Source organism: Mercenaria mercenaria, chromosome 13 (genome assembly GCF_021730395.1).
Source record: "Mercenaria mercenaria strain notata chromosome 13, MADL_Memer_1, whole genome shotgun sequence".
Lineage (NCBI taxonomy): Eukaryota > Metazoa > Mollusca > Bivalvia > Venerida > Veneridae > Mercenaria > Mercenaria mercenaria.
The window spans coordinates 8,597,272-8,624,683 of record NC_069373.1 but is presented as its reverse complement, the minus strand read 5'-3'; the positions used below and the strand labels follow the sequence as shown (position 1 = coordinate 8,624,683).

Here is a 27,412-nt window from a genome sequence, read left to right as displayed (position 1 = left end):
AGGAGATATTTTGGTCGAAAATGGTGTCAGTTTTCTAAGATTATGGGATATAAACATTCACAGCAATACTAAAATCTGTGACCCTGTTATGCCTTATAAAAAATGTTTGCTGTCTCAGTTTTTTGAAAAGGAATTATTTATAAAAAATTTAGACAGCATTTAGAGGCAGACAGAAAACAAGTATAATAGTCGGTCAGCTAATTGATATGCATTTAATCAAAGATTTATCTAAGACAAAAGAAATTATAGTATCAGTATATAATTATGGTGATGTCTTTGTTTTGTATTAAGGACTCATTTAGCTTTGAAACAAATACAAGTTATAGATTATTTATTGACCCAATGAAATTATGTTTTGCAGTACCAATGAGTGCCTCAGATAGATTACAACAACTTAATTCATTAGGTCAATCAGTGATCTATAAGCTATCTAGTTTAACCTTTAACCTGCTGGCAGCAAGTGATTCTGCCTTTGCGACCAGCGCAGACCAAGATCAGCCTGCACATCCATGCAGTCTGATCATGGTCTGCACTGTTTGCTATTCATTAATTAAATTTTCAGTAAAAACTCCTTTGAATAATAAATGGTATTGCCCAAACTGAATGATGGACCAGTCCATTTTAGAAATTTAGCAGGCTGAGGGTTAACAACTTCTGTAGTCATTACCAGCTACTGTAATTGCAAGCTAGATGTTTTTAATTGATTCACCAGATAGGTTCTGTGTAACCTGGCATGATAAACCCAGTTAGTATGTTTTAGGGTAGTTAGTCTATAAAGCAGAAGGGGCTTACCTGGCCGAGTTGCCCACTTAAGATCATGGCTAATTACTGATGTTGGTTCAAAACCTCATTTTGGTGTTGAATTCCTGTGTAAGGAAGCCATTGACCTGGTTTACAGATGGTTGGTCAAGAAATACTGTGACTAAATTTATAGCCTGGCTGTTCATTGTTACTTAAAAAACTTTTATCAAATTAAGGTTTTATATTTGAACTTTTTAATCCATTATTTTTTGCATCATGCTGAGAAATGTATGAATTTATGTAAATTAGAAACAGAAAATGTAAAAAAAGTTCTCAGTTCACAACTTGGAGTGTCCTTAATGTGGTCAACCAGACTGCATTTTCAGTTGGAAATGACTTGATCTTATGTGCGTGATATGTTTGGAATTTTAGTTACTTTTTCACTTTTGTTGTTTATACTTACCCCTTATTCTGTGATATAAATGGAGGCAAGATCCGTTCAATTAGAGGTGAACCTAGTCTAGAAAAACACTTAAACTGCTTGTTCAGTATATGAAACATTAAATTTTGTAATCATTTCTACAGAATTTGGTTTGCAGTGTTTTTCTGACATTGAAAAGAACAAAAGAAAATGATGATTGGTAATATTAGATATTTGTGAAGACCCCAAAATTACATATTTTAGAGGGTTTATTTTTAACCCTATGTGTGAACAGTTTCCATTTATCAAATTCTAATTATCACAGACCTTTGAAAATAATGGTTTGTTTCTTAGAAAGTTTTTTTTCTTCTTATGCATGTCTATAAAATTTTAAGAAAAAATGCTTTGTAAAGTGCCATAAAAAATTGAATAAAATTATTATAGAAGTTATGTGTTTGTCTTGATAATGCTTCACTATATAATACAATAATATAATATTTATGTCTATTAGCCAAGTACACTTTCCACATATTAACCCTTATCATGCAGGACACAAATGATAGCCTTTGCAACCAGTGTTGATCATAATCAGCCTGCAGTCTGATCATGATCTGCACTGTTCACCTTTCAGTCAGTATCTTTTTTGGTAAGCAGCCCCTTTTAACAGTTAATGGTACTGTCCAAGTTGAAAGATGGACAAGTTCATTATAGAAATTTAACAGGGTAAGGGTTAACACACATAGTCTCCAGCTGTTTTATGTCTTTAGGTCTGTTTAGCTTTACCTTTTTCGAATTTTCCCCCATGAATGAAGACCAGTAAAAGTTTATTCCCTTTAGTATATTATTTTCAGGAACGACATTTAAGCGTTCTTTATGTAAATTGACAGAATATAGTATTACATCAACTTAAAATCTAAAAAGACATGGTGGAATCAGTGGTTGCTCTAAGTGAGGGCTTTTGTCAAATGACCATACACATTTTGTTATAACTACATTTTAACAGAAGGGCCATGATACCCCCCTACCACTAGTGCTCTCCTGGTTTTGACTGTTTTACCTTGAATATACCCTGATGACCCAGATTTAAATATGTCGTAAATGTCATAACAACCATTCTGACCAAGTTTCATATAGATCAGGGATTAATTAATATTGCAATTAGCACAGTAGGTGAGCAGTTGTCTAGTGGTTTAGGTGTCTCCACAAAACACTGGTGCATTGTGATGATACTAAACTTAGCCTGCATTTTTAGCTCAAGGTGAGCTTTTGTGATAGCCCTGTGTCCATTGTCCGTCGTCAACAATTTGACTGTTAACACTCTAGAGGTCACAATTTTGGCCCAATCTAAATGAAACTTGGTCAGAATGTTACCCTCGATAAAATCTTGGACGAGTTCGATATTGGGTCATCTGGGGTCAAAAACTAGGCCACCAGGTCAAATCAAAGGAAAAGCTTGTTAACACTAAAGGCCACATTTATGACCATATCTTAATGAAACTTGGTCAGAATGTCAATCTTGATGATCTTTAGGTCAAGTTTAATTCTTGGTCAGGTGGGGTCAAAAACTAGGTCACCTGACACCAGGTCAAATCAAAGGAAAAGCTAGTTAACACTCTATGAGCCACATTTATGACCATATCTTAATGAAACTTGGTCAGAATGTTAATTCAAATCAAATCAGGCCACATTTATGACTGTATCTTCATGAAACTTGGTCAGAATGTTAACATTGATGATCTTAAGGTCTAGTTTGGATCTGGGTCATGTGGAATGTGATCTACTGGCCTACCTTTTTGTTTTTTAAGATACAGCCTTGAAATTTGAATGACATATACAGTTTTGCACACCAATCTTAAAACTGAATCTCAGTGATCATGAATGTGACCTACTGACCTACTTCCTTGTTTTTTAAGATACAGTCTTGAAATTTGGATGACATGTACAGCTTTGCACACCGATCTTAAAACTGACTTACAGTGACCATAAATGTGACCTACTGACCTACTTTCTTAATATTTTAGCATCAGTTTGACATTTGAAACATGTAGCTCATATTAATTACTCAGGTGAGCGATCCAGGGTCATCATGACCCTCTTGTATAATCATACACCTGTGTACCTAAAATTAATTCAATCTACTCATCTTTTCAAAAGTTAGCAAATGGATGTCAGTATATACTTAGCTTAAATTTAATTAGTGGATTGTACATGTTCTAGCCTCAATCGAACTTGGGTCTGCATTTTATTAGCTCAGCTGTCACATAGTGACAGGGTGAGCTTTTGTGATCGCTCGTCGTCTGTCCGTCCACAATTTCTTGTGAACACGATAGAGACCACATTTTACAACCGATCTGAAACAAACTTGTACACAACTTGTATTGGCATAATATCTCGGTTCCTTTCGAAAACTGAGGGTTCCAGAGTTATGGCCCCTTAAAGGGCCAAAACTTGCTATTTTGGCTTGTGAGCACGATAGAGACCACATTTTGCAATAGAGTGTAATCAAACTTGTATTGGCATAATATCTCGGTTCCTTTCGAAAACTGGCCAGATCCCATCATAGGTTCCAGAGTTATGGCCCCTTTAAGGGCCAAAATTTGCTATTTTGGCTTTTGCAGCCATATAGAGACTTCATTGATGGTTTGATTTGATACAAACTTGCAAAATATCTTTAACAACAATAGATCTTGGATTCCATGATGAATACGTCAGACCAAATCATAGGTTCTGAAGTTACAGCCCTTGACTGACCCCTAAAAGAGCCAAAATTTGTTAATTTTTACTTTGTGAACACGATAGAAGTGACATTTTACATTAGATTTTAACCACACTTGCAAACAACTGAAACCACTAGATTCCATCACAGGTTCCAGAGTTACTGCCCCTGAAAGGGGCAAAATTTCCTATTTTGGCCCTTTCAGCCATGTAGAGGTTTCACTTATGCTTTGATTTGACACAAACTTGCACAGAATGTTTACCTTGATGATCTCTAGGCCAAGTTTGAAACTGGGTCATGTTGGGTCAAAACCTAGGTCACCAGGTCAAATCAAAGGAAAAGCTTGTTAACACCCTAGAGGCCACATTTATGAAACTTGGTCAGAATGTTTATCTTGATGATTCCAATGCCAAGTTCAAAACTGGGTCATCTAGGGTCAAAAATTAGGTCGCATGCTCAAATCAAAGGAAAAGCTTGTTAACACTCTTAAGGTCACATTTATGACCCAATCTTCATGAAACTTGGTCAGAATGTTTATCTTGATGATACCTATGGCAAGTTTAAAAGTGGGTCATCTAGGGTTAAAAACAAGGCACCCGCTCAAATCAAAGGAAAAGCTGAAACTTGGTCAGAATGTTTGTCTTGATAATTCCTAGGTCAAGATCAAAACTGGGTCATGTGAGGTCAAAAACTACATCACCACTCAAATCAAAGGAAAAGCTTGTTAACACTGTAGAGGCCATATTTATTACCCTATCTTCATGAAACTTGGTCATAATGTTTATCTTGATGTTTCCAAGGCAAAGTTTAACAGGTGAACAATATAGGGTCATCATGACCCTCTCGTAATCATGTATCTGTCTGCCGTGATGGGATATTTAGTTATGCTCTGGGTTTGAAATATCAAGGACAGATTTGGCCTTGCTGAGACCTTACCTTTGACTTACCATCACGGTTCATGCACTTTGCACATTGTCTTGTGGCCACCTGCCTATATGCCAAGTTTAAAGTCAATATTTTGAATGGTAATTATGTTCCAGACAAAAATACTGTTGACAGATTTAAACTTTTGATTTGTGGCCTTGACCTTTGGCATAACGACCAAGTTCATGGCTCTGCATATCGTTTCATTGCCACCTACCTATATGCCAAGTTTAATATCAGTACTTGAATTTTCAAGTTATGCTCCAAACATGAAATATGAAGGATGAACAAACATGCCATCATATAAAACATCTTGTTTTCCAAACAAGCATTTAAAAAATAAGAAATTATGGGGGCTTATTAATCTTCTTTTACTAGTTGTTATTTGACTTAGCTACGTTCCAACTTTTGTTGAAATCTTTTCAATACTTCTAGAGTTGTATTCCAAAGGAAAGTATCTTTGGAGAGATAACTAGTATTGTGTCCATAGAACATGAATGCCCCTACATACTGTGCCATCCTCTATATAGTAAAAACTATCAAAGGGCCATAACTGCAGTAAAAATATTCACAGAAAAAAATACTTCCTTTATGGTCATCTACACATCAAGATTGTTAATCTGTGAAAGTCAGAAGCAAATCAGGCTAATACTGTCATACGAGTTGGTCACACAAGATTTGTCCCAATTATCTAAAATGTAAAACTATTAAAGGGCCATAACTGCTGTAAAAATAGTAACAGAAAAAAAATCCTTTCTTTATGGACATGTGTACATCTAGCTTGTTCATATGTGAATGTTTCAAGCAAATCAGGCTAATAGTGTCAGAGGAGTTGGACATACTATTTCGGAACGAATGGACAGCAGCAACGTTACATGCCCCCTACATAAATTTGTGGGGGCATAAAAAACAGAAGGCTATTTTACTATAAAAGTCGTGCAGTCTCAAGTGCAAAACATACAAAGTAACAAATACTATATTCCAAATTTATTCACATACCCTTTGTATAAATAAATAAATAGTTAAATGTCAACAAAGCAAAATGATGAAATGGACAGAATTACTATCTGAATATATAATTCACAGAATTTAGCATGTATATTCAAATATTGGGCACAGATGTACGTGTAAATAGAAAATGATAATCATTTATGAAGTGCAACATAAAAATCTTCTGTCTGATCAGTCAGCATTGTTTTATGCAAACAGACGTAAATACTTAAAAAGGAAAGAAATAGAAACATGATCAAATATTATATATTAATATGAATGCTGTAATCTGACTGACAGGAGATGGAATGAAAAAGCTATAAAAGACTTCTTATTTTTTTCCTAAATGTCTACAGATTCCTGAAAAATATTTTTGTTTTGGGTTTAATGCGCACCGACACAATTGTAGGTCATATGGTGACTTTCCAGCTTTAATGGTGGAGGAAGACCCCAGGTGCCCCTCCGTGCATTATTTCATCACGAGCGGGCACCTGGGTAGAACCACCAACCTTCCGTAAGCCGGCTGGATGGCTTCCTCACATGAAGAATTAAACGCCCCGAGTGAGGCTCGAACCCAGATCGATGAGGGGCAAGTGATCTGAAGTCAGAGACCTTAACCACTCAGCCAAGGAGGCCCCTTCCTGAAATATAAACTAATGACTACTTAACCAGTTAAATCCAGATTTATTTGAGTAATGAATCGATAGTTCCGTTCTCCAGTTGTCTGATGCATGAAGAAATGCAGACTATGCATAGTTAAGTGTCTAAAGATTTAGAAAAAAAAGTTTGATACATTCTACAAATTCCAATAAATACCACCAAACAAATACCTATAAAAAGTTTACTTATAATTTCCCCTCTGTTCTGTCGGGTAAACAAAATAATAAAAGGGAATCAAGTTACTTCAATGCCCAGAAAGTGTGTAAAATTGATTTCCTGTGTAACTCTTTACTGCTGTTTAAATTATAAAATATTAAAACAACTACCTATCTTGAAAGTGGTCAACAGATTAGGGTTATTCAGCCTCAGTAAATGATTATTGACCCTCATCAGTAAACTATTAACCTTGACTCCATCTTAGACGCTAAGTCAATGATGAGGGTCAACAGACATTTTCCTTGGCTGAATAAGTTTAATCATTGACCACTCAAAAAGGTAACGAGTTATATTCTATAATTATTATCATACAAACACTGGACCCAGGGAAAGGATGGTTAACATACAAAATGATTATTGTGAAACCCCAACACATGATTTGTGAACTATGAGACTATGACCAATAGCATTTACCATAAAGAATTTTGCCTATATGCAGAAGTAAAATTTATTTTCTTTAAAATGTCAAAAAATTTACTCATATTAAAACTTGAAAGTAAATCCTGTGGTTTCAAAAATATCAATTTTGGACTTCATTACAAACTGTAACTCTTATATGAAAATTAAATACAAAATTTACAAATATGAGATATATAATACATCAGCAGTTAAAACAAAGGCATGCTGGAGCACTATATTAAAATATATGTATAACATATAGCTTTCTTACAAAATATCATAAACAATGTTAACTATGAACTGAATTAGGTAAGTCCTTAACAGGGAAGTGTATTTATTGTACAGAACTAGGATAGCACAAGTGTATAATTGATACTAGTTTTTTTTTCAAGTTGTGTAATTCTTAAACAAAAGAAAGAAGAAAATGGTGACCTGATCGCAACAATCAATGTCATCAATAAAACCTCTAAAGGTATGATATCATGTACATCCCAATGCATCAATTAATGGTAAAATCTAAATTTTATGCATTCTTGTAATAGACTTTCAGGTGACAATTTTCCCTTATCATTAACCTTTAGCCTGCTGGCAGCAAGTGATTTTGGCTTTGCAACCAGTGCAGACCAAGATCAGCCTGCATGTCCGTACAGGCTGATCATGGTTTGCACTGTTCGCTATTTTAGTCATTACATTTACAGCGAACATCCCTTTCAAATAATAAATGGTATTGCCCAAACTGAATGATGGACTAGTCCATTATAGAAATTTAGCAGGGCAAGGGTTAAACATGATATAACAGACTAAGTGAAACCAAATTATGAAATGTACACAAAGGAATGTTGAAAAAGAGCACAGTTATAATATTCAGGACATGAAGAATGTACGCCCAAACTAAAATCAACGGCTGAAGAAAAACCAGTATCTCAACAATACTTACTGCATATTGATAAAATACATGCTTTTATTTTTGCAACATAAGTAAAAGGTTCAATAACTCTGACCTCCACAACTAAAGAGTTTTCTGATTTTGCAACAAATGTAAAACAGCAGAGACTAGCAAACAGGTGGTTATCTGTTGTGTATAGGTAATCAGTGATTTCTATGCAAAACTTCCTGTATCTCTCTATATATATTATGTCTTCTTTTTTCTACATTTAAATAAAAAAATACTTTTAACACATATAAAATCAATAAATATACACACAATCATTCAAATAAGTAAAGGACGACACATTCTTCCAATATTAACATTCAAGAGTTAGTACTGATAGTTATATAATACAGAATTGCAACAGTTAAATATATAAAATGAAAACAATAAATATGGTTAACATTGACATTTTTTGTTGTATAAATAGAAATTTGACTAAAGCGCTGTTAAGTATTTTAAGCTAACATGTTGGTTTTACAATTTCTTAAACCAAATAACAACAAAATGCTGTGTAAGTGTAACAGAATAAATCTACCTGCAACAAATCTTTATGATATAATTTGGATCATTTCATATTTATTTTGAACCTGTTTTCCTGCAATGGGATCAGTGACATCACTAGTTCTCCATACTGATGCATAAAATGAAGCAGTGCAATGTTATTTTTGGATTTCTCTCTCTGAATATCAAAAAAACTTATATATATTTCTCCGATTTTATAAAAAGCATTATTCATTTATGTAATAAATTGCACACTTATTTCACATGCGGCAGTACAAGTTCATTGTCTGAACTGCATTTTACAGTATTAAAAGAAAAACAAATTAATATAATTTTACTAGATTAAATAATACTTGTAACACTGCATATCTTTCTACTTTGATCATGCCTACCTAAACATATAGGGCAAACAAGAGCTGTCACTAATGGTGACAAATGCCCCCGCAGCACCTTGACCTTGACCTTTGACCTGGTGACCCCAAAGTCAATAGGGGTCGTGTACTCAATAAGTACTATCAGCACGTGAAGTTTGAAGGTCCTGCGTGCATTGGTTCGCAAGTAAAGTGCCTTCATGCAAAAAGTTAACATTGGCCCCTGTGACCTTGACCTTTGACCTGGTGACCCTAAAGTCAGTAAGGGTCGTGTATTCAATAAGTACTATCAGCATGTGAAGTTTGAAGGTCCTGGGTGCAGTGGTTCGCAGGTAAAGTGCCTTCATGCAAAAATATAACACTGGCCCCTGTGACCTTGACCTTTGACCTGGTGACCCCAAAGTGAGTAGGGGTCGTGTACTCAATAAGTACTATCAGCACGTGAAGTTTGAAGGTCCTGGGTGCAGTGGTTCGCAAGTAAAGTGTCTTCATGCAAAAATTTAACATTGGCCACTGTGACCTTGACCTTTGACCCCAATGTCAGTAGGCGTCGTGAACTCAATAAGTACTATCAGCATGTTAAGTTTGAAGGTCCTGGGTGCAGTCGTTCGTGAGTAAAGTGCCTTCATGCAAAAGTTAACGTTGGCCTTCATGCAAAAAGTTAACGTTGTGACGAACGAACGGACGGACAGTTGAAAACTAATGGGAGCATAAAAAGTACAATAACAAGTCATAAAATACAATGTATATAAGTACATTAAAATATGGTTTAAGTAACCCTAAAGTAATTTTCCTTTTTTCCTAAATGAGGTACTATATACCATATTTACACAAACATTTCCCAAAACTAGATACAAGTATATCAGCTAATTTTCCCATGCTAAATTGAAAGACTAATTTTGACACATATACCTTGTTATTTTTATGACTAAATTCGGTAGTGTACAAAACTATTATGACTGGTTTTCTTGGAACACATGTGAAAACAAGAGCTGTCTCCGTAGGATGACACATGCCCCCGATGGCACTTTGAATGAATAGTTATGGCCAATGTTAGAGTTTAGGACCTTTGACCTACGGAGCTGGGTCTTGCGCGCGACACATCGTCTTACTGTGTCACACATTCATGCATAGTTATTTTAAAATCCATGCATGAATGACAAAGATAAGGACCGGACATGCCCATCAATGCACTATCATGAAAAATGATCTTTAACGTCTAAGTGTGACCTTGACCTTTGAGCTACGGACCTGGGTCTTGCGCACTGCACGTCGTCTTACTGTGGTACACATTCATGCCAAGTTATTTGAAAATCAATCCATCGATGACAAAGATATGGACCGGACACGCCCATCAATGCACTATCCTTTAACGTCTAAGTGTGGCCTTGACCTTTGAGCATCGGACCTGGGTCTTGCGCACTGCACGTCGTCTTACTGTGGTACACATTCATGCCAAGTTATTTGAAAATCCATCCATCGATGACAAAGATATGGACCGGACACGCCCATCAATGCACTATCCTTTAACGTCTAAGTGTGACCTTGACCTTTGAGCTACGGACCTGGGTCTTGCGCACTGCACGTCGTCTTACTGTGGTACACATTCATGCCAAGTTATTTGAAAATCCATCCATCGATGACAAAGATATGGACCTGACACGCCCATCAATGCACTATCCTTTAACGTCTAAGTGTGACCTTGACCTTTGAGCTACGGACCTGGGTCTTGCGCACTGCATGTCGTCTTACTGTGGTACACATTCATGCCAAGTTATTTGAAAATCCATCCATCGATGACAAAGATATGGACCGGACACGAAAATTGCGGACAGACCGACAGACAGACAGACGGTTCAAAAACTATATGCCTCCCTTCGGGGGCATAAAAAAAACAACAATGGATTTCAAGTATGACGAATATAATGAAAAAAACTCGGGCTGTTATCATGTAGGCGAGCAGTTACCATTTATTTGATTAATTATAATTTGATGTCTTTTTGTTTGTAAAAATAAGAAGCTGAAGTTATAATTTTCCTATGTTAATATTATGAAACTGACGGACAAGTGCATCCATGTATTTAAGCTATTTACTGTAACAACATACATTCAGCCAAAGGTGACCTTGAGCAAATATGGAACAAGTGAACACAATAGTAACTTTGTGCAACTTAACAATTTTTATATATTTACAGATGAAATACCTATTTTCAGAAGTAAGATTTATATCTATGTCCATGATTGTATTTTATGTTGATTTTTCTCATATTCCTTTTGAGTTAGTTGCACAACTTCAAAACATGTATCAACATGTTACCTCGTACTGGTTTGTAAGACATATTTGTTCTGATAATTCTACAAGTGGTACCATAAATAAATATGGGTACATAAAATGTAACATGGGAAATTGAATCACAGCGACAGCCGTACTTGGCTACATTTTAGAAAAAAAATACCTTTGCCACAATAAACAATGAATATGCAGACAAAATAAGCAATAATTGCATAGTTATACTGACAGTTAGAAATTGCATAAATTTGTTGTCAATGATACAAAGCTTGAATGGACATAGAACTGCCACAGTTTGTGAAGTATACCCATGATCAGATGAACCTATATCAATCATAAATCTGTCTAGAAATGTTGATTTCTTGTCAAAACGCATAATATAATATTATTATTGATCTTCAGTAAACTGAAGAATGCTCCATTATAAACTTATTTTTAGTATTTGATACACTGCACCAAAGCAGTCATGTGATCTTATGTTCCAATTTGGACAATATTTAACAATCATGATAATAAGTTTAACAATGAAATAATCATGCTATCCAATGAAATGTGTTGTTACATAATGACATCCTGAACACTGCCCAATCAGAAGAGCTGATAGTAATTTGTAGACCACCTAGAACTGTTTTCAAAGCAGAGAATACTACATGATGATCTGTGGGTCTTTCACTGAATCACCTATAGATTTGTGAGGTAAAATTCTTCCACCATTTATATAAAGTTCATCTTTCACTGTAACATCTTCTCCCAACACTGATACGTTCTCCATACGTACCTAGAAATATATTTGAGAAACAAATTTAAAAAATGCTCACAATCTTTTAGCTTTTATAACAGCTTTTTAAAACTAACATTTTTGAAAAAAGAAATATCTTCAGGCCAAATCTACAAATAAACGATTAGAGATATTGTGAAAGTACCCTAGTATTACAATTCAGTTCACCAAGTTTCTCAACAAGACCTTTCATTGAACAATGATAGGACAGGAACAAGCTCTGTGTACAAACTACAACATTGAACAATGAGAGGAGAGGAACTAGCTCTGTGTACAAACTACAAACTGACATGTGCAAAGCAATAATCATACTTCTCTTAAATTGAATAATTTTTTAAATGTTTGTACGTACCCATCTACCCACTACACATTTCCAGCCAATGATACAGGAATCCAGCCAGGAATGAGATTTTATATGAGCACCATTTAATACTGTACATCTCTTTATACACACACCATCTTCTATAACAACATTTGGTCCTATTGTTACATTAGGTCCTATTCTACAATTATGTCCTATTTTAGCACTGGGATCCTAGAAGGAAGAGCAGAACAAGAGCTGTCGGATGACAGCGCGCTCGACTATTCGAAGAATTGATTGAAGAATGGTGTCAAAATATTTCTACAGATATTCAGACAAAAGAAAAAAATACATTAGACAAACAATGTTCCCATATTTATGGATTTCGATAAGTCTTGCACTAAATGGCAATGTGTGAACCAATTTCAAAGTCTAAAAAGGGCCATTATTCAGCCAAAATAGTTGTCAGAGTTATGTATACTTGCCTACAGATGGTAATCATGATGATAAACAAGTGTTCAAAGTTTAAAAGCCATATGTCAAATAGTTTTGACAAAACGTGGACTTGTATGAAATCAGAACCAATTTCAAGTCCAAAAAGGGCAATAATTAAGCCAAAATATACGACAGAGTTATGTACTCTTTCCTACAGATAGAGACTATTATACTGAACAAGTGATAAAAGTTTCAAAGCCATATGTCAAACACTTTACACAAAATATAAACTGGTACGAAAAACTTAACTTAGATTTCTAAGTCAAAAGGGGCCATAATTCAGTCAAAATCCTTGATGAAGTTATGTACTCTTGCCTATAACTGGACATGGTGATGGTAAACAGGTGTTGAAAGTTTCAAAGCTTTATCTTCAAAGACTTTGTCAAAATATGAACTGGTACGAAAAACTTAACCATGATTTCTAAGTCAAAAAGGCCCATAATTCAGCCAAAATCCTTGATGGAGTAATGTGCTCTTGCCTATAACTGGACATGGCGATGGTAAACAAGTGTTGAAAGTTTCAAAGCTTTATCTCAAAAGACTTTGTCAAAATATGAACTGGTAGGAAAATTTCTAAGTCGAAAGGGGCCATAATTCAGCCAAAATCCTTGACGGAGTTATGTACTCTTGCCTATATCTGGACATGGTGATGGTAAACAAGTGTTGAAAGTTTCAAAGCTTTATCTCAAAAAACTTTGTCAAAATATGAACTGGTACGAAAAACTTAACCATGATTTCTAAGTCAAAAGGGGCCATAATTCAGCCAAAATCCCTGATGGAGTTATGTACTCTTGCCTATAACTGGCCATGGTGATGGTAAACAAGTGTTGAAAGTTTCAAAGCTTTATCTCAAAAGACTTTGTCAAAATGTGGACTGGTACGAAAAACTTAACCAAGGTGTGACGCCGACGCCGACGCCGACACCGACGCCGACGACGTGGTGAGTAGGATAGCTCTACTTATTCTTCGAATAGTCGAGCTAAAAAGGTTAAATACATCATTACAGAATATTTTCAATACATTACAAATGGTGCAAACATTTATCAATAAACAATGAAATAATATTTTTCAAAACTATGAACTATATGGCAATATTGTTTATTTCAATGTGATGCAAAAGTTTTGATTTTAAGGAAGCAGACCAGTTTTTGAGCTAAATACAAACAAGGGGAAGTGCAAGAAATATTTTGAGTAAAGTCTTTTTTCTTCAAAGTTATCTATTTCATTTCAGTTGGGTTTAAGGTTGTACAAACACAAGTAAGGTCACTCTGAAGACATTCAAGCATTTCCGTGCACTTAGTCAGCATCCCTTATATGCATGTCAACAAGTTGTCATGACAACTAGGTATGAGCAGTTATTTCAAGTATATAAATTCTATGTTTTGATGAGAACAAGGCAAATGGTCACTTACTACAAGAGCGTTTCCTACAACTCCCTCACCATTGTACAGCAGATTGGAGTTCTTCTGTTTCAATGAAGTCAGGTACATACACATACCAGTGAGGAAATCTTTTGGCTGTCCTACATCCATCCAAAATCCTGCACAGTGGAAAGGAAACATACTACATCTAACTGTCACATGATCAAAGTTTCAGTGAACAAAAAATTGGTGGAACAGCAAATCTTATCTTCCTACAGGGGTTAAATTCCTTTTTTTTTTACTTATATATATATATATATAAAATTTCAAATCTGGAATTTGTAAAGTGCTAACAAGTTATGCATAAGATAACAACCTCAAATACTGTCAAATCATTAATATTCGTTGGGGACTTATTTTCTTGGATTTCGTGGTTGAGTCAATCCACGAAATTTAATCCCAACGAAAAAGTAAAATTCCCATTCATTTTATGTTCGTAAGTTGAAACCCACGAATTCAAATCCCCACTTAATTGCCATTATGACAAAAACCACGAAATTTCATGCCCACGAAATTAAATGATTTCACAGTATACAAGTTACTGGCCCAAAACATTAAGACAATAACCTCAAACACCCAAAATTAATGACCCAAAATATGTATACAAAATACACCAAAGTTTTGTCAAAAGCTGATGTCATCAATCAGCAGCCAGTACACATCATACTTAACTTTTTTCAACACAGATGATATAGAGAACCATTTCAGACAAGTATGTTCAATAGTATACCTTGTAATTCCATAGTGTAAAGTTCTCCATCTTCTGCCATGTCGGGAAACACTTCTTTTTCTATTGATGTTGGTTTTAACTGAAAAATAGTTCATTTTGTAAGATTTTTTAACATTTTGGTTTATACTGGTAAACTGAGCATGCACTTCATTAAATGATTTAAACCAAATAGTCCATGAAAATCAGTTGCCGCAAAATAGAAACAATTTCACTGAATCTGTTTTTTTTGTTGGGTTTCATGGTGCACTGACACAATTATAGAACATATGGCGACTTCTCAGCTTTGATGGTGGAGGAAGACCCCAGGTGCCCCTCTGTGCTTTATTTCATCAGGAGCGGACACCTGGGTATAACCACCGACATACCATAAGCCAGCTGGATTGCTTCCTCACATGAAGAATTCAATGCTCTGAATGAGGCTGGAACCCACATCGGTGAGGGGCAAGAGATCCGAAGACAGCCACACAGAGGCTGTTAAACAAGTTTCATGTTATAATGTAATCAAGAACTTTTAATATGTTCAGTATTACATTCAACACAAAGCAAATCAATTACCATCATGTTTACAGTTTCAACACTTCAACAATACATCAAAGCCATTTTTTAAACTGCAAGTTCCAACTTACCTCAATTCTGTCTAGCATGGCAGGTGAAAACATGTACATTCCAGCATTAATTTTATTTGAGACATATTCTTGAGGCTTCTCTACAAATCTGTGTATTCTCCCACACTCAACATCGTACACAACAACACCATATTTAGAGGGCTCCTCTACTTTTGTTACCTGTTGAAAAAGAAGACAACATTTTTGTACTTATAGATGTATACAGGTATCCCTGTACTGAACGGGCACCAGAAGTTCTTCTCTATGAATTTAAGAAACCATGCCAGGTAAAAATCTTAAGAGTGCCAGGAAACAAACAGGGAGTTCACAACCTCAATGTAAAACATACTGAGAACCAAGGAAACTATCTGCTTTCTGTGAGCTAGTTATATAGCTATGGTAGAATATTGTGTGTAGCAACATACAACCAAAAATAATGCCCTGAATTGTAATATATACTTTTAACATCTTTCAATATGGTTTGTCAAGTCTTAATTCTATTTTATAATACGATCCAAATACCATTTTTATGCAATTTTTTACATACCTTTAGTAAATGAGCAAAAATTATTGCACATAGTAGAAAAGCAGCATCTATCAATAGTAATGTAAATTAACATGAGATAAAGATTAACTTTTTGACAGACTACTATACTCTAATTTAGACCTAACAAATATAAAATAAATGAAAGAATAAAATTTCAAGAATAACAAGAACAAGAACACAAGTTACCATGATAGTTCCCTGTTAACCATGGTGTTTATGGACCTTCATCATTTCTTTACACAGCACAACTTACTAAGACAGGTTTATAAGAATCTTTCACTTGTTGCAGGTAATGATGGGAATATCTGGCACGAGGGTAACTGTTTAGGCGGTAACAAGGCTCCTGCCGAGTTACTGCCTAAACAGTTACCAGAGTGCCGGATATTCCCAACCTTACCCGCTGTCAGTGATTGATTCTTTTTCTTGCATGCCTTATTCTTCAGTTTGTAGAAGATATAAAGAAAAACGAAGGTTTTTCTTTAAGGCGCTATTTTGTTATAGTAGCGTATAAATTTAAGCATTCATTCATAAATTATAGCACGTGAGTCATCTTACACCCCAAGGTGTAAGATGAGGTTTTCTAGCAACGGAAAAGCACGAGAAAATCCTGTCTGGCATGCAAGAACTTGTTTTCTGTGCTACTAAAAGGAAGAGAAACTTTATGGAGTAAAACTTACCACAATAGTTCCTTGTTTACCATGGTGTTTATGGAACTTGATCATGTCTTTAAATGGAAAATCACAGATAATGTCACTGTTGAGTACGAAAAATGGATCATTGTCCTTTGTGAGATATTGTCTTGCTAAGGCAAGCGGACCAGCTGTAATATACAGAAAAAAAGAGTTGAATAATATTTAGCTTTAACCTATATATATTTAAACTTACTGCAGAGAACCTTTATATACGTAAACTAAGATTGGTATATGTTTCCTGGACATACAACTTGCGCTTTCTCCTCGATAAGGGACTATAAACTGATTACAATGAAATTCTAACCCAGGACTTTCTGGTACATGTAAGGCACTTCCTGCTCAATACCTGAACAAGTTGTGTGCCACCACAGATCATACGCACATGCTTAATGTATGTCATTCCATGTAAACCATACTTGATTTTCTTTTTGATTAACAGTCAAGACATACAAAAAGTAACTCTTAAGAGCAAATTTAATAAATATCTATTCATAATATACTGTTAAGTAAAAAATTGCCATTCTTCTTACCTGTTCCAAGAGGTTCAGTTTCCAAGGAAATAGAGATAGTAACGCCAAGCTGGAAGATAAGATACAAATTCTGGTCACTGATCATCACAGTGTAAAAAGTGGTTAACTGCTACTTTATATTACAGTATTTCCTTGGTCAACTGCTACTTTATATTACAGTATTACCTTGGGTCAAAAAGTGGTCAACTGCTACTTTATATTACAGTATTACCTTGGGTCAAAAAGTGGTCAACTGCTACTTTATATTACAGCATTACCTTGGGTCAAAAAGTGGTCAACTGCTACTTTATATTACAGCATTACCTTGGGTCAAAAAGTGGTCAACTGCTACTTTATATTACAGTATTACCTTGGTCAACTGCTACTTTATATTACAGCATTACCTTGGGTCAAAAAGTGGTCAACTGCTACTTTATATTACAGTATTACCTTGATCAACTGCTACTTTATATTACAGCATTACCTTGGGTCAAAAAGTAGTCAACTGCTACTTTATATCATTGAATCACATCTGTGCAAAAGGATGTTAATCATAGCTTCAACTCAATGCAAAAAGCGATTAACTGCTACTTTATATCACAGCATAACTCAGTGCAAAAAGTTGTTAACTGCTACTTTATATCATAGCATTGACACAGTGCAAAAGGCTGTCAGCTGCTACATCATATCATTACTTCAAGGCAAAAAGTGGTTAACTGCCACATTATAACATAGCATTAAGTCAATGCAAAAGGCTGTTAACTGCTACTTTATATCATAGCATCACTTCAAGGCAAAAAGTGGTTAACTGCTACATTATATCATAGCATTAACTCAGTGCTAAAAGCAGTAAACTGCATGTACCTGAAAATAGTTGCAAATAGGTAAAAACTATAAATCACCTTTTGCTCAACAGACTTTAATTCCTTTTCCATCTGATCTGCTCTGTAACTTACAGCTAGGATAATGTGACTTACACCTGCCTGAAATAACAAATTTATAATATACTTCTTACAGAAATATCATGTAAGTTCACTGATACTTCCAGTCATTATCTATAGACCTTAAAGAGTATATGTATTTGCACCAGACCAACAAAACCAGCTGTAAGGAATAAACTAGAATGTGTCTGTTGGATACAGGTTGTGCCCCCACTGCTACATTTGTCACAAATAAGGGCAATAATTCAAATCTTTGCCGTCTAAAGGGGGTATAGCCTCAACAAACATTTCACATAAAGGATTCATGATTCTAGGCCATGTACTTTTTGAGCTGTGAGCATCACATACAAAAAATCCACTATTATGGTCATTTCAAGAGCCATAACTCTGTAATAAGCGCTAAGATTCTCAAGAAGAATGCCAAGTGTGCAAGGTTACATCATGATAAAGACTCATGCAAGGTTTCATGAATTTACATCAAATACTTTTTGAGCCAGGCACTTCATTAGGTGAAAATGTATTTTTGACCACTTCAGGGGCCATAACTTTAAAAATAGGGGGTGGAGCCAGATAAAAATAGGAGGTGCACAAGTTTATATCATGAATAGGAGGTGCACAAGTTTATATCATGATAAAGATTCATGCAAGTTTTCATCAATTTATATCAAATACTTTTTGAGCTAGGCGTGTCACAAGGTGAAAATACACGTTTGACTATTTCAGGGGCCATAACTCTGGAAATAGGGGGCGAAGCCAGATGAAAAATTGAAGGTGTGCAAGTTCATTTCATGATAAAGACTCATGCAAGGTTTCATCAATTTATATCCAATACTTTTTGAGCTAGGTGCATCACAAGGTGAAAATGTGCATTTTTGACTACATGTATTTTGGGGGCCATAACTCTGGTAATAGGGGGCGGAGCCAGATAAAAATAGGATGTGCGCAAGTTCATATCATGATAAAGACTCATGCAAGGTTTCATCAATTTATATCAAATTCTTTTTGAACTAGGTGAGTCACAAACTTCTGACGGAAGGACGGATGCACAGACAAGACCAAATCTATATGCCCCCACCACTCATGGGGGGTGGGGGGGGGTACAAAAATACTTCAGCTGTTCATTATAAAGAAGTAACAAGAAAAAATAAAATAAGTACTTTTGATGTTCTGTATCTGTATCAGTATTTCATATTTTTTTCAGTTTATGTATGTATTTAATATCTCAAGGGCATATGTATGTAACTAAGACAGCAAACCATACAAAAACTGAAACCACAAATGATTCGTCATAAATCACTCCTTTCTACATGTTTATTCCAAGAGAAAATTTGCTTTGTCCCAGAAATTTCAAATTCCTGAAGAAAACTGAGCATCTAAGATTTTAGATCAATACAAAAGTTATTTTTGTTTTATGTTACATGGAAATTCTTGACAAAATTTATGCACTTCTGTACCTCGACTACAGCCTCCAGCTGGTGTTATGTAAAGAGGCTACTGTATCTCAACTACAGCCTCCAGCCAGTGTAATGTAAAGATACCCTGTCCTCTGGCTGGTGTAATGTAAAGAGACTAGTGTATCTTAATTACAGTCTCCAGCCAGTGTAATGTAAATGAACTAGCATACCCCAACTACAACCTCCAGCAAGTGTAATGTAGAGACTACTGTACTTCAACTACAGCCTCATGCCAGTGTAATGTAGACACTACTGAACCTCAACTACAGCCTCCAGCTGGTGTAATGTAGAGACTACTGTACCTCAACTACAGCCTCCAGTCAGTGTAATGTAGAGACTATTGTACCTCAACTACTGCCTCTGGATGGTGTAATGTAGACTACTGTACCTCAACTACAGTCTCAAGTTGGTGTAATGTAGAGACTACTGTACCTCAACTACAGCCTCCAGTCAGTGTAATGTGAAGTGTGTGTGTGTTCGGGTTTAACATCTTTTTCTACAATTTTTCAGTCATATAAACGACGGTGTCTACTTGTAGCAGTGAGCACAATACCCAACTTTATAGTGCTGCCTCACTGGAATATCACGCCGTAGACACATGGCATGATACCCCACCCAGTCACATTATACTGACACCAGGCCGACCAGTCCTAGCACTATCCTCTCAATGCTGAGCGCCAAGCGAGGAAGCTACTAGTACCATGTCTTTGGTATGATGTGGCCGGGCATCGAACCCACAACCTCCCGCACTCGAAGCAGACGCTCTACCACTGGGAAACCGAGGCGGTGTAATGTAAAGAGACTGCTTTCCTCTGGCTGGTGAAATGCAACTAGACTACTGTATCTCAACTACAGCTAAGAGCCAGTGTAATGTAGAGAGACTAGTGTACCTCAGTTACAGCCTCCAGCCTGTGTAATGTAAAGACTACTGTATCTCAACTAGAGCCTCCAGCTGGTTTAAGGCGACTACTGTGACTCAAATAAAGCCTCCAGCTGTTGTAATGTAAAGAAACTCCTATACATCAACTAGAACCTCCAGCTGTTGCAATGTAAAGAAACTCCAATACATCAACTAGAGCCTCCAGCTGTTGTAATGTAAAGAAACTCCTGTACTTCAAATACAGCCTCTAGCTGTTGTAATGTAAAGAAACTCCTGTACATCAAATACAGCCTCCAGCTGGTGTAATGTAAAGAAACTACTATACATCAACTAGAGCCTCCAGCTGTTGTAATGTAAAGAAACTCCTGTAGATCAAATACAGCCTCCAGCTGTTGTAATGTAAAGAAACTCCTGTACTTCAAATACAGCCTCCAGCTGTTGTAATGTAAAGAAACTCCTATACATCAACTAGAGCCTCCAGCTGTTGTAATGTAAAGAAACTCCTGTACTTCAAATACAGCCTCCAGCTGTTGTAATGTAAAGAAACTCCTATACATCAACTAGAGCCTCCAGCTGTTGCAATGTAAAGAAACCCCTATACATCTACTAGAGCCTCCAGCTGTTGTAATGTAAAGAAACTACTGTACTTAAAATACAGCCTCCAGCTGTTGTAATGTAAAGAAACTAATGTACTTCAAATACAGCCTCTAGCAGCTGTTGTAATGTTAAGAGACTACTGTACTTCAAATACAGCCTCCAGCTGTTGTAATGTAAAGAAACTAATGGACTTCAAATACAGCCTCCAGCTGTTGTAATGTAAAGAAACTACTGTACTTCAAATACAGCCTCCAGCTGTTGTAATGTAAAGAAACTAATGTACTTAAAATACAGCATCTAGCTGTTGTAATGTAAAGAAACTACTGTACTTCAAATACAGCCTCCAGCTGTTGTAATGTAAAGAAACTCCTGTACTTCAAATAAAACCTCCTGCTGTTGTAATGTAAAGAAACTAATGTACTTCAAATACAGCCTCCAGCTGTAATGTAAAGAGACTTCCTTACCTCAACTAGTGCCTCCAGCTGGTGTAACAACATTGGTTTGTTACAGAACTCTACCAATGGTTTAGGACAGCTCAGTGTCAAAGGTCGCAGTCTTGTGCCATAACCTCCAACCAAAATCAATGCCTTCATGGTAATTCTGCAAATCAAAAAAACACACATCGCATGAAAGTCATGTAGACTAAATGTTTCTGCTTCTGCTAAAATATTGGTATACAACTTTCAAAACAGCAAGTAATTATCACACCTTTATGGACAAATTAGAAGCAAAAAAAAGTGATTGAAAAAATGTAGTAAATCAGATCCCTAAGTATAACAAAAAGTATTTGGCTGGTTTTGCTATAAACTGCCAAATCACATCAGTATGTAATATATGTTCCCGTGGATACAAAATTTATGTAAAACATGCATCCTAGATGGAAAGTGAATTTTCTTGGAAATCACAGGAATATTCTAGTCAGTGTGTGACAAGTGGGTTTTTAGGTAAGAGGGACCCAAATCTAGTATTAGGGCAAAGGGAAATAAAAATCCTGACTAACGTCAAGTTTAAGCGAGGAAACTACAAATTATTTTCTGAGTAGAAGAGGCTTATAAATGGTCCAAACTATAGAAGAAACAAGAGATGATTTGTTTTGATGTCAGGTTCCAATGTACCGCCTGTACAGTAGATATAACAAGAGTCCAAATTAACAGGCATTGAATTTTGGAAAAGCACATATTGCTCTACTCCCCTTGCACATATATTGCACCCATGCTCTTAAGAATCACTGACCAGAGTTTTACACTTGGAAAAAACTGTTCACTATACAAATGAGAATAAACATTAAAATGGGGCTAAATGATTAACCTTAAAAAAAAAAAACTAGATACTTAGCAGTTCGGTAAATTAAACAGAGGTTTTCAAGAATTCCAGTGAACAGTCTTTTTCTCTGAGTAAAATTCTAATCATTAATTTGTAAAAATGGTTTATCTTTTGAATTTAAAACAGACACTGTACATGTAAATGGATGTTTGTCATTTTCCCGTACCAGACGTCTACCACAGCAGAATTTCTGGCAGAAATTGCTCCTATTCCTCCTTCCAAAAAGAACGTAATTTGACAATAACATTAAAAAGAATTACAATAGTCATTGTCTATGATCCCAGGATTATGTAAATTCTGATTTCTCAATTTTCTGTAAACATTGGAATTGGAACATGAAATATTTACATTAGGTCTTCATTTCCAAACATTCACCCGAAAAGAGACACAATTACTTTAATTAGGCTATAGGCCTGATGAGATTCAATTGGGTTAAAAAAAAATCACAGGCCAAGCTTTTAAATTTGAAGCATTTATTATTAGTGATTGGTTTAGAACTATGATAATAATCTATGTAAAATTGTTGATACAGTATGCTTCAATATGAATAACAGAAATTTTCTCTTCATCTTGGTGCAGATGTATAGCATTACCAAACTTTCTTTTGTTTAGAATATTTGTCAATTGTTCACATGTTGAGATTTAATTTTAATGCAGTCTAAGACAAAACAAGCGTACACATCATGTATTGCATTCAGAAATTATGGACTATCATTAATACAGTTAACTGTAATAATAGAACACAAACTTCCTAAAACAGATCCATAATTCAAGATATTTACAGCCATTGCAATAACACCACTTCTTTAAGTTTTATGGGGCACTGGTGATTTTTCGAGGGAGCTCTGCCTTTTAGGAAGGACCTTATTTCATATTATAAGTATAAAGTAAAATGGTTTCATTGTTTATTTTTAAATAGGCAGTGGCTAGAGAACCAGAATCGGTTCCCTAGACAGCAAACTTTTTCGTCCAGAACCGGTTCTCTGGCCAAAATATCGTGTATAGGTTAGGGAACCGGAATTTTATTTCTATGCATAATGCTGCCAAAATCCACTTTGTTTCTTGGTAAGTATCATGCATATTATTATCTTATATCTATTATCTGCATTTACGGCGAGCACACTTTTGGAGACAGTAAATGCAGATAATACTGGAAAACCGAAGGTTTTTTTACGTCTATAGATAATGTGTACGTGTATATGTCAAAGTAAACCTATATACCGTTCAACTTGGGAATATGTTCTATACCTTCACCGTTTATTGTTGTTGTTTTTTACCCCTAATTCCTGGAACTGCTGCCGGGCAGTTCGCACAGTAAATAATTTTCAGGACAACATTTGATAAAATAAAATTGCTTATGAACGATCCAGCGCCGCATAACCATTATAGATATGTGAAAAAGAAAACAGATTATTCTTATTCTATTGTATTCTAACGAGTTGAAAATTCGCGGTATTAATGGAATCGGTGTTATTCGGGTTTCTTCATGCAACGAGTTTATGGATGATTCAAGCGGCCCGCTTTTTGTTTCCAATACTGAATAATAATATACATTACAGCAGTGTTTGAATAGCAAAATCATCGCCAATTTATCATTTTTAATGAAGAAAAGCCAATAATTTCAAAAATGTCAAAGTAAAATGAATTTAGACATGCTGCCGTAACAAAATTTATTTATATACATAATTTTATCACTAAATAATGTCTCAGTTCCCCGTGGTCTAATGGTTAGCGTACATGTTTCACAAGCGCAAGGTCCGGATTTCTAACCTCGGCAGACCTGATGCTCTAACATTTTTTTTTATTGATATTTATCACAATTTTTGCAAATATTGGAACAGAAATCAATAATGTGTAAAGTTAACCAATGTTCTGCCTGTAAACAAAAATTCAAAGACATGGAAAAGCATATGTTGCTTATCTCCCCTCCCTTCCACAGTCTTTCACATACATTGCAACTACTTTCTCAAACAAGATCTGTCAGTGGACAGTGGACAATTATTTTCCAATAACATGGCACATGCTAATCCAGTTTGTTGAACAAATAGTATATATCTGTTTATTACCAGTGACACTTCACTTTAACATGCTAATTTGCATTTCATAGCTGTGAAAAATAACAATAGAATATTATGGTAGGTGTTAATCCCTTGGACATAGCTCCTTTGTTCTGATATAATTGTTTTATTAGAACCAACTGGTAATCTTTGATGATGTTTGTCACTATGTTTTTGGAGAAAATGATCAAAATATGATTTGAAATTGTTATTTGCATAATTATATTATTTAGATTTTCATCGGAGAAAAGATTGAAATGCTTGGCATTTAATTTTAATCATTTTTATCCGTGATAAAATTCGTTGTATTAAATAATACAAACAACACAGCATTTGACACCACAGTTCTAACAAGATAAAAAAATGATTATTATTGTAGACATTATGAGTATTCTACAGTTTTAGTGACCTAGTTATTCTAGGATGGCTCATGAATGTTTTACAACTTATTTTCAATGTGGTCCTTTGGATAACATGTGTCAAGGATAAAAACTTTAAATATATGTTTAAAATGTAAATGATTAAATACTGAACTATACTAAAGAAATTTGAAACATACTGCAGAACCATGATCACATAAACTTGAGAGAAATTCAGATCTCAGAGAAATACCTGACTTTACATGCATCTTCTCTAACGGAATTCTGTTTGACAATGTATTAACTATTAATTAGGGCTGACTTTTAGCTCCTTTTGCAATAATATTAAAGACTGAGTGATGTTCTCCCGCAAACACACATTTTACTTTGAGCTTAACTCTAATTTTGAAATAATTGAAATCAGTTTACAGGTGAATTATCATGTAAATGTAGTACAAAGTAAAGAACTTTGCTACATGTAAGAAGCACCACATTTGGTATTGTAATTGAATGTAATTAATTACATTTTGCATTGTAATTTAATTAAATACATTGCTAAATTTCATGTAATGGTAATTGTAATTTAATTGTACATTTCTCAATGTAATTGTAATTTAATTAATTACATTTTAAAGTAATTGACCCCAGGTCTGATATGAAAGCAATATCTCAATGGACTTTGAAAATATTTGGGGTGGTACACAAACTTTAACATTTGTGTGATGCTCACACTGACGCCGGGGCGAGTAGGACTTTGAAAATATTTGGGGTGGTACACAAACTTTAACATTTGTGTGATGCTCACACTGACGCCGGGGCGAGTAGGATAGCTCCCCTATTCTTCGAATAGTTGAGCTAAAAATCAATTCATTGACTAGAGTTTTACACTTGGAAAAAAATGTTGGCTATAAACTTAAGAGGCCTCAACTACGATCCCTATCGAGCTAGGAAATTAACCTTTAACAGGGGCGGCAAATTCAATTGTCCGTATTGCCCAGGTTATGCTTAATCATATTCAAAAAAGGCCCCAAGAGGCCAAGACTGTTAGGAGTAAGGTAAATTAAATTGGATTTCTTGAATTTCGACCAAGAGTGTTCGTGTTATGGATAAAATTCAAGAACTTTTTAGAATGAATTTGAAATAAGAATTTTACATGTGCATGGTTGTTTCTCATTTCTCACATACAAGAGGTTTTCCATAGCTGTAAAAGTGGGCCAAAATTTGTCCTAAAGGAGTGTCATTTGACAATAATGGCATTTAAAAGAATTGCAATAGTCAGTATTTAGGATAACAACAGGATTATGGAAGTTCCGGTATCAATACTGCAAAAGAATATTAGAAGAACATGAGGTGGAGCGTGATGTTATGCAGGCTTAATGTGTAATTTTTTTTTTTATTATTGTTTTTTTTTTCTTTTTTAAAAACTATTTGTAACAAATGAACTGAAAAGAAACTGTGCATTCCCGGATTCAGAAATTTGTATTAGAGAAACAAATTGACAGCAAAGGCATGATTGTTAGGGCGCATAGCGCCGAGTGTAGGTATGTACCGAAGGGGCTATACTGAACAGTTTTAAATATTAGTACTATGTAATTCACTAATTGGTGGCCTAGGGGTGCATTTTGGGACTAGATTCTGAGCACCAAAATATCACTATTATCTTTAACTCATGAACACTATTTTCCATTGTCTGTCTAGTCTTGACACATTTGAAGAAATGATAAGATCTACGTTCATTTAAACAAAACATTTTAAAACATTTTCCTTTGTAATAATTTTTATAACAACAGCAAAACCGCCAGGCTTACTGTCAAAACAGAAAATATCAAAAAGAAGAATTTATGCAGAAAGAAGAAAGAATCCGTATGACTAGGTTTTCCCGTCAGATAGGCAGTGCCTAATTTCATATTAGATATAAGATAATTCTAAAGGACTTTTTACTTTTCGAATAAAATTCCGGTTCTCTAGCCTATGCACGATACTTTAGCTAGAGAACCAGTTCCGGATGAATAAGTTTGCTGTCTAGGGAACTGATTCTGATTCTGTAGCCACTGCCTAAAAATTTTTAAATAGGCTAAAAGATACAGAGTTTGACATTTGGCAAAGGGGATTACTGTGACGCCAAGACTTAGTGTCTGTGAACAATATCCATTTACATGGAACGAAATGAAAGTAGCAAATTTTTCACTGAATACATCTGATTACATTTAACATTGCGTCATCATAGAGACGTAGGCTACTGGACTTCGTGCGATTTCTCATGAAATTGATGAATGTCAAATAATTATCAAAAGGATCACAAATTCTATCTTATGTTCATCTGAATATATCGATACCTGCATCCTTACCTATAATTATTGTTGCGTTAAAGATATATGTCGTGAAACTGCCAAATTTTCAACAGTCAAAACAAGCATAAACAAATAATTTTGCGACGCGTGTCAACAAAACAAACTACAACGATGATGACAAAGAGTGATCAAATAACCGGCTTTTGTTTCCGTTTCCGGTTATTTGGGATTGTAAGAGTAATTTCCCCTGAATAACAGTCTCGATAATATGG

At 35.2% G+C, this 27,412-nt stretch overlaps 1 protein-coding gene across 2 annotated transcripts; it reads right to left on the bottom strand.

The window, feature by feature from the left end:
• Positions 1 to 5,777: 5,777 nt before the first annotated feature.
• LOC123529942 (mannose-1-phosphate guanyltransferase beta-like) lies at positions 5,778 to 27,338 on the bottom strand. 2 transcript variants are annotated; one of them, XM_045310555.2, is made up of 10 exons: positions 27,198 to 27,338; positions 21,575 to 21,710; positions 18,141 to 18,221; positions 17,260 to 17,308; positions 16,715 to 16,857; positions 15,512 to 15,670; positions 14,886 to 14,964; positions 14,147 to 14,274; positions 12,291 to 12,473; positions 5,778 to 11,938 (listed from the first exon to the last, which is right to left on the bottom strand). In XM_045310555.2, exons 2-10 carry the CDS (start codon positions 21,701 to 21,703, stop codon positions 11,807 to 11,809), a joined length of 1,083 nt encoding a protein of 360 aa, XP_045166490.1. In that variant the 5' UTR covers positions 21,704 to 21,710; positions 27,198 to 27,338; the 3' UTR covers positions 5,778 to 11,806. The 2 variants fall into 2 exon arrangements, with proteins under 2 accessions (XP_045166490.1, XP_045166491.1); XM_045310556.2 differs by lacking the exon at positions 27,198 to 27,338 and adding an exon at positions 26,791 to 26,814.
• Positions 27,339 to 27,412: the final 74 nt, after the last annotated feature.

What these genes read in the sequence shown, in the direction of transcription:
- LOC123529942 (XM_045310555.2), bottom strand. Translation starts at nt 21,703, where the DNA reads ATGAAGGCATTGATTTTGGTTGGAGGTTATGGCACAAGACTGCGACCT. An exon ending in AGCTGGAGGCACTAGTTGAG is followed by an intron (nt 18,222 to 21,574) that starts GTAAGGAAGTCT and finishes TTGTTATTTCAG; the next exon opens with GCAGGTGTAAGTCACATTAT. An exon ending in TAAAGTCTGTTGAGCAAAAG is followed by an intron (nt 17,309 to 18,140) that starts GTGATTTATAGT and finishes CTTATCTTCCAG; the next exon opens with CTTGGCGTTACTATCTCTAT.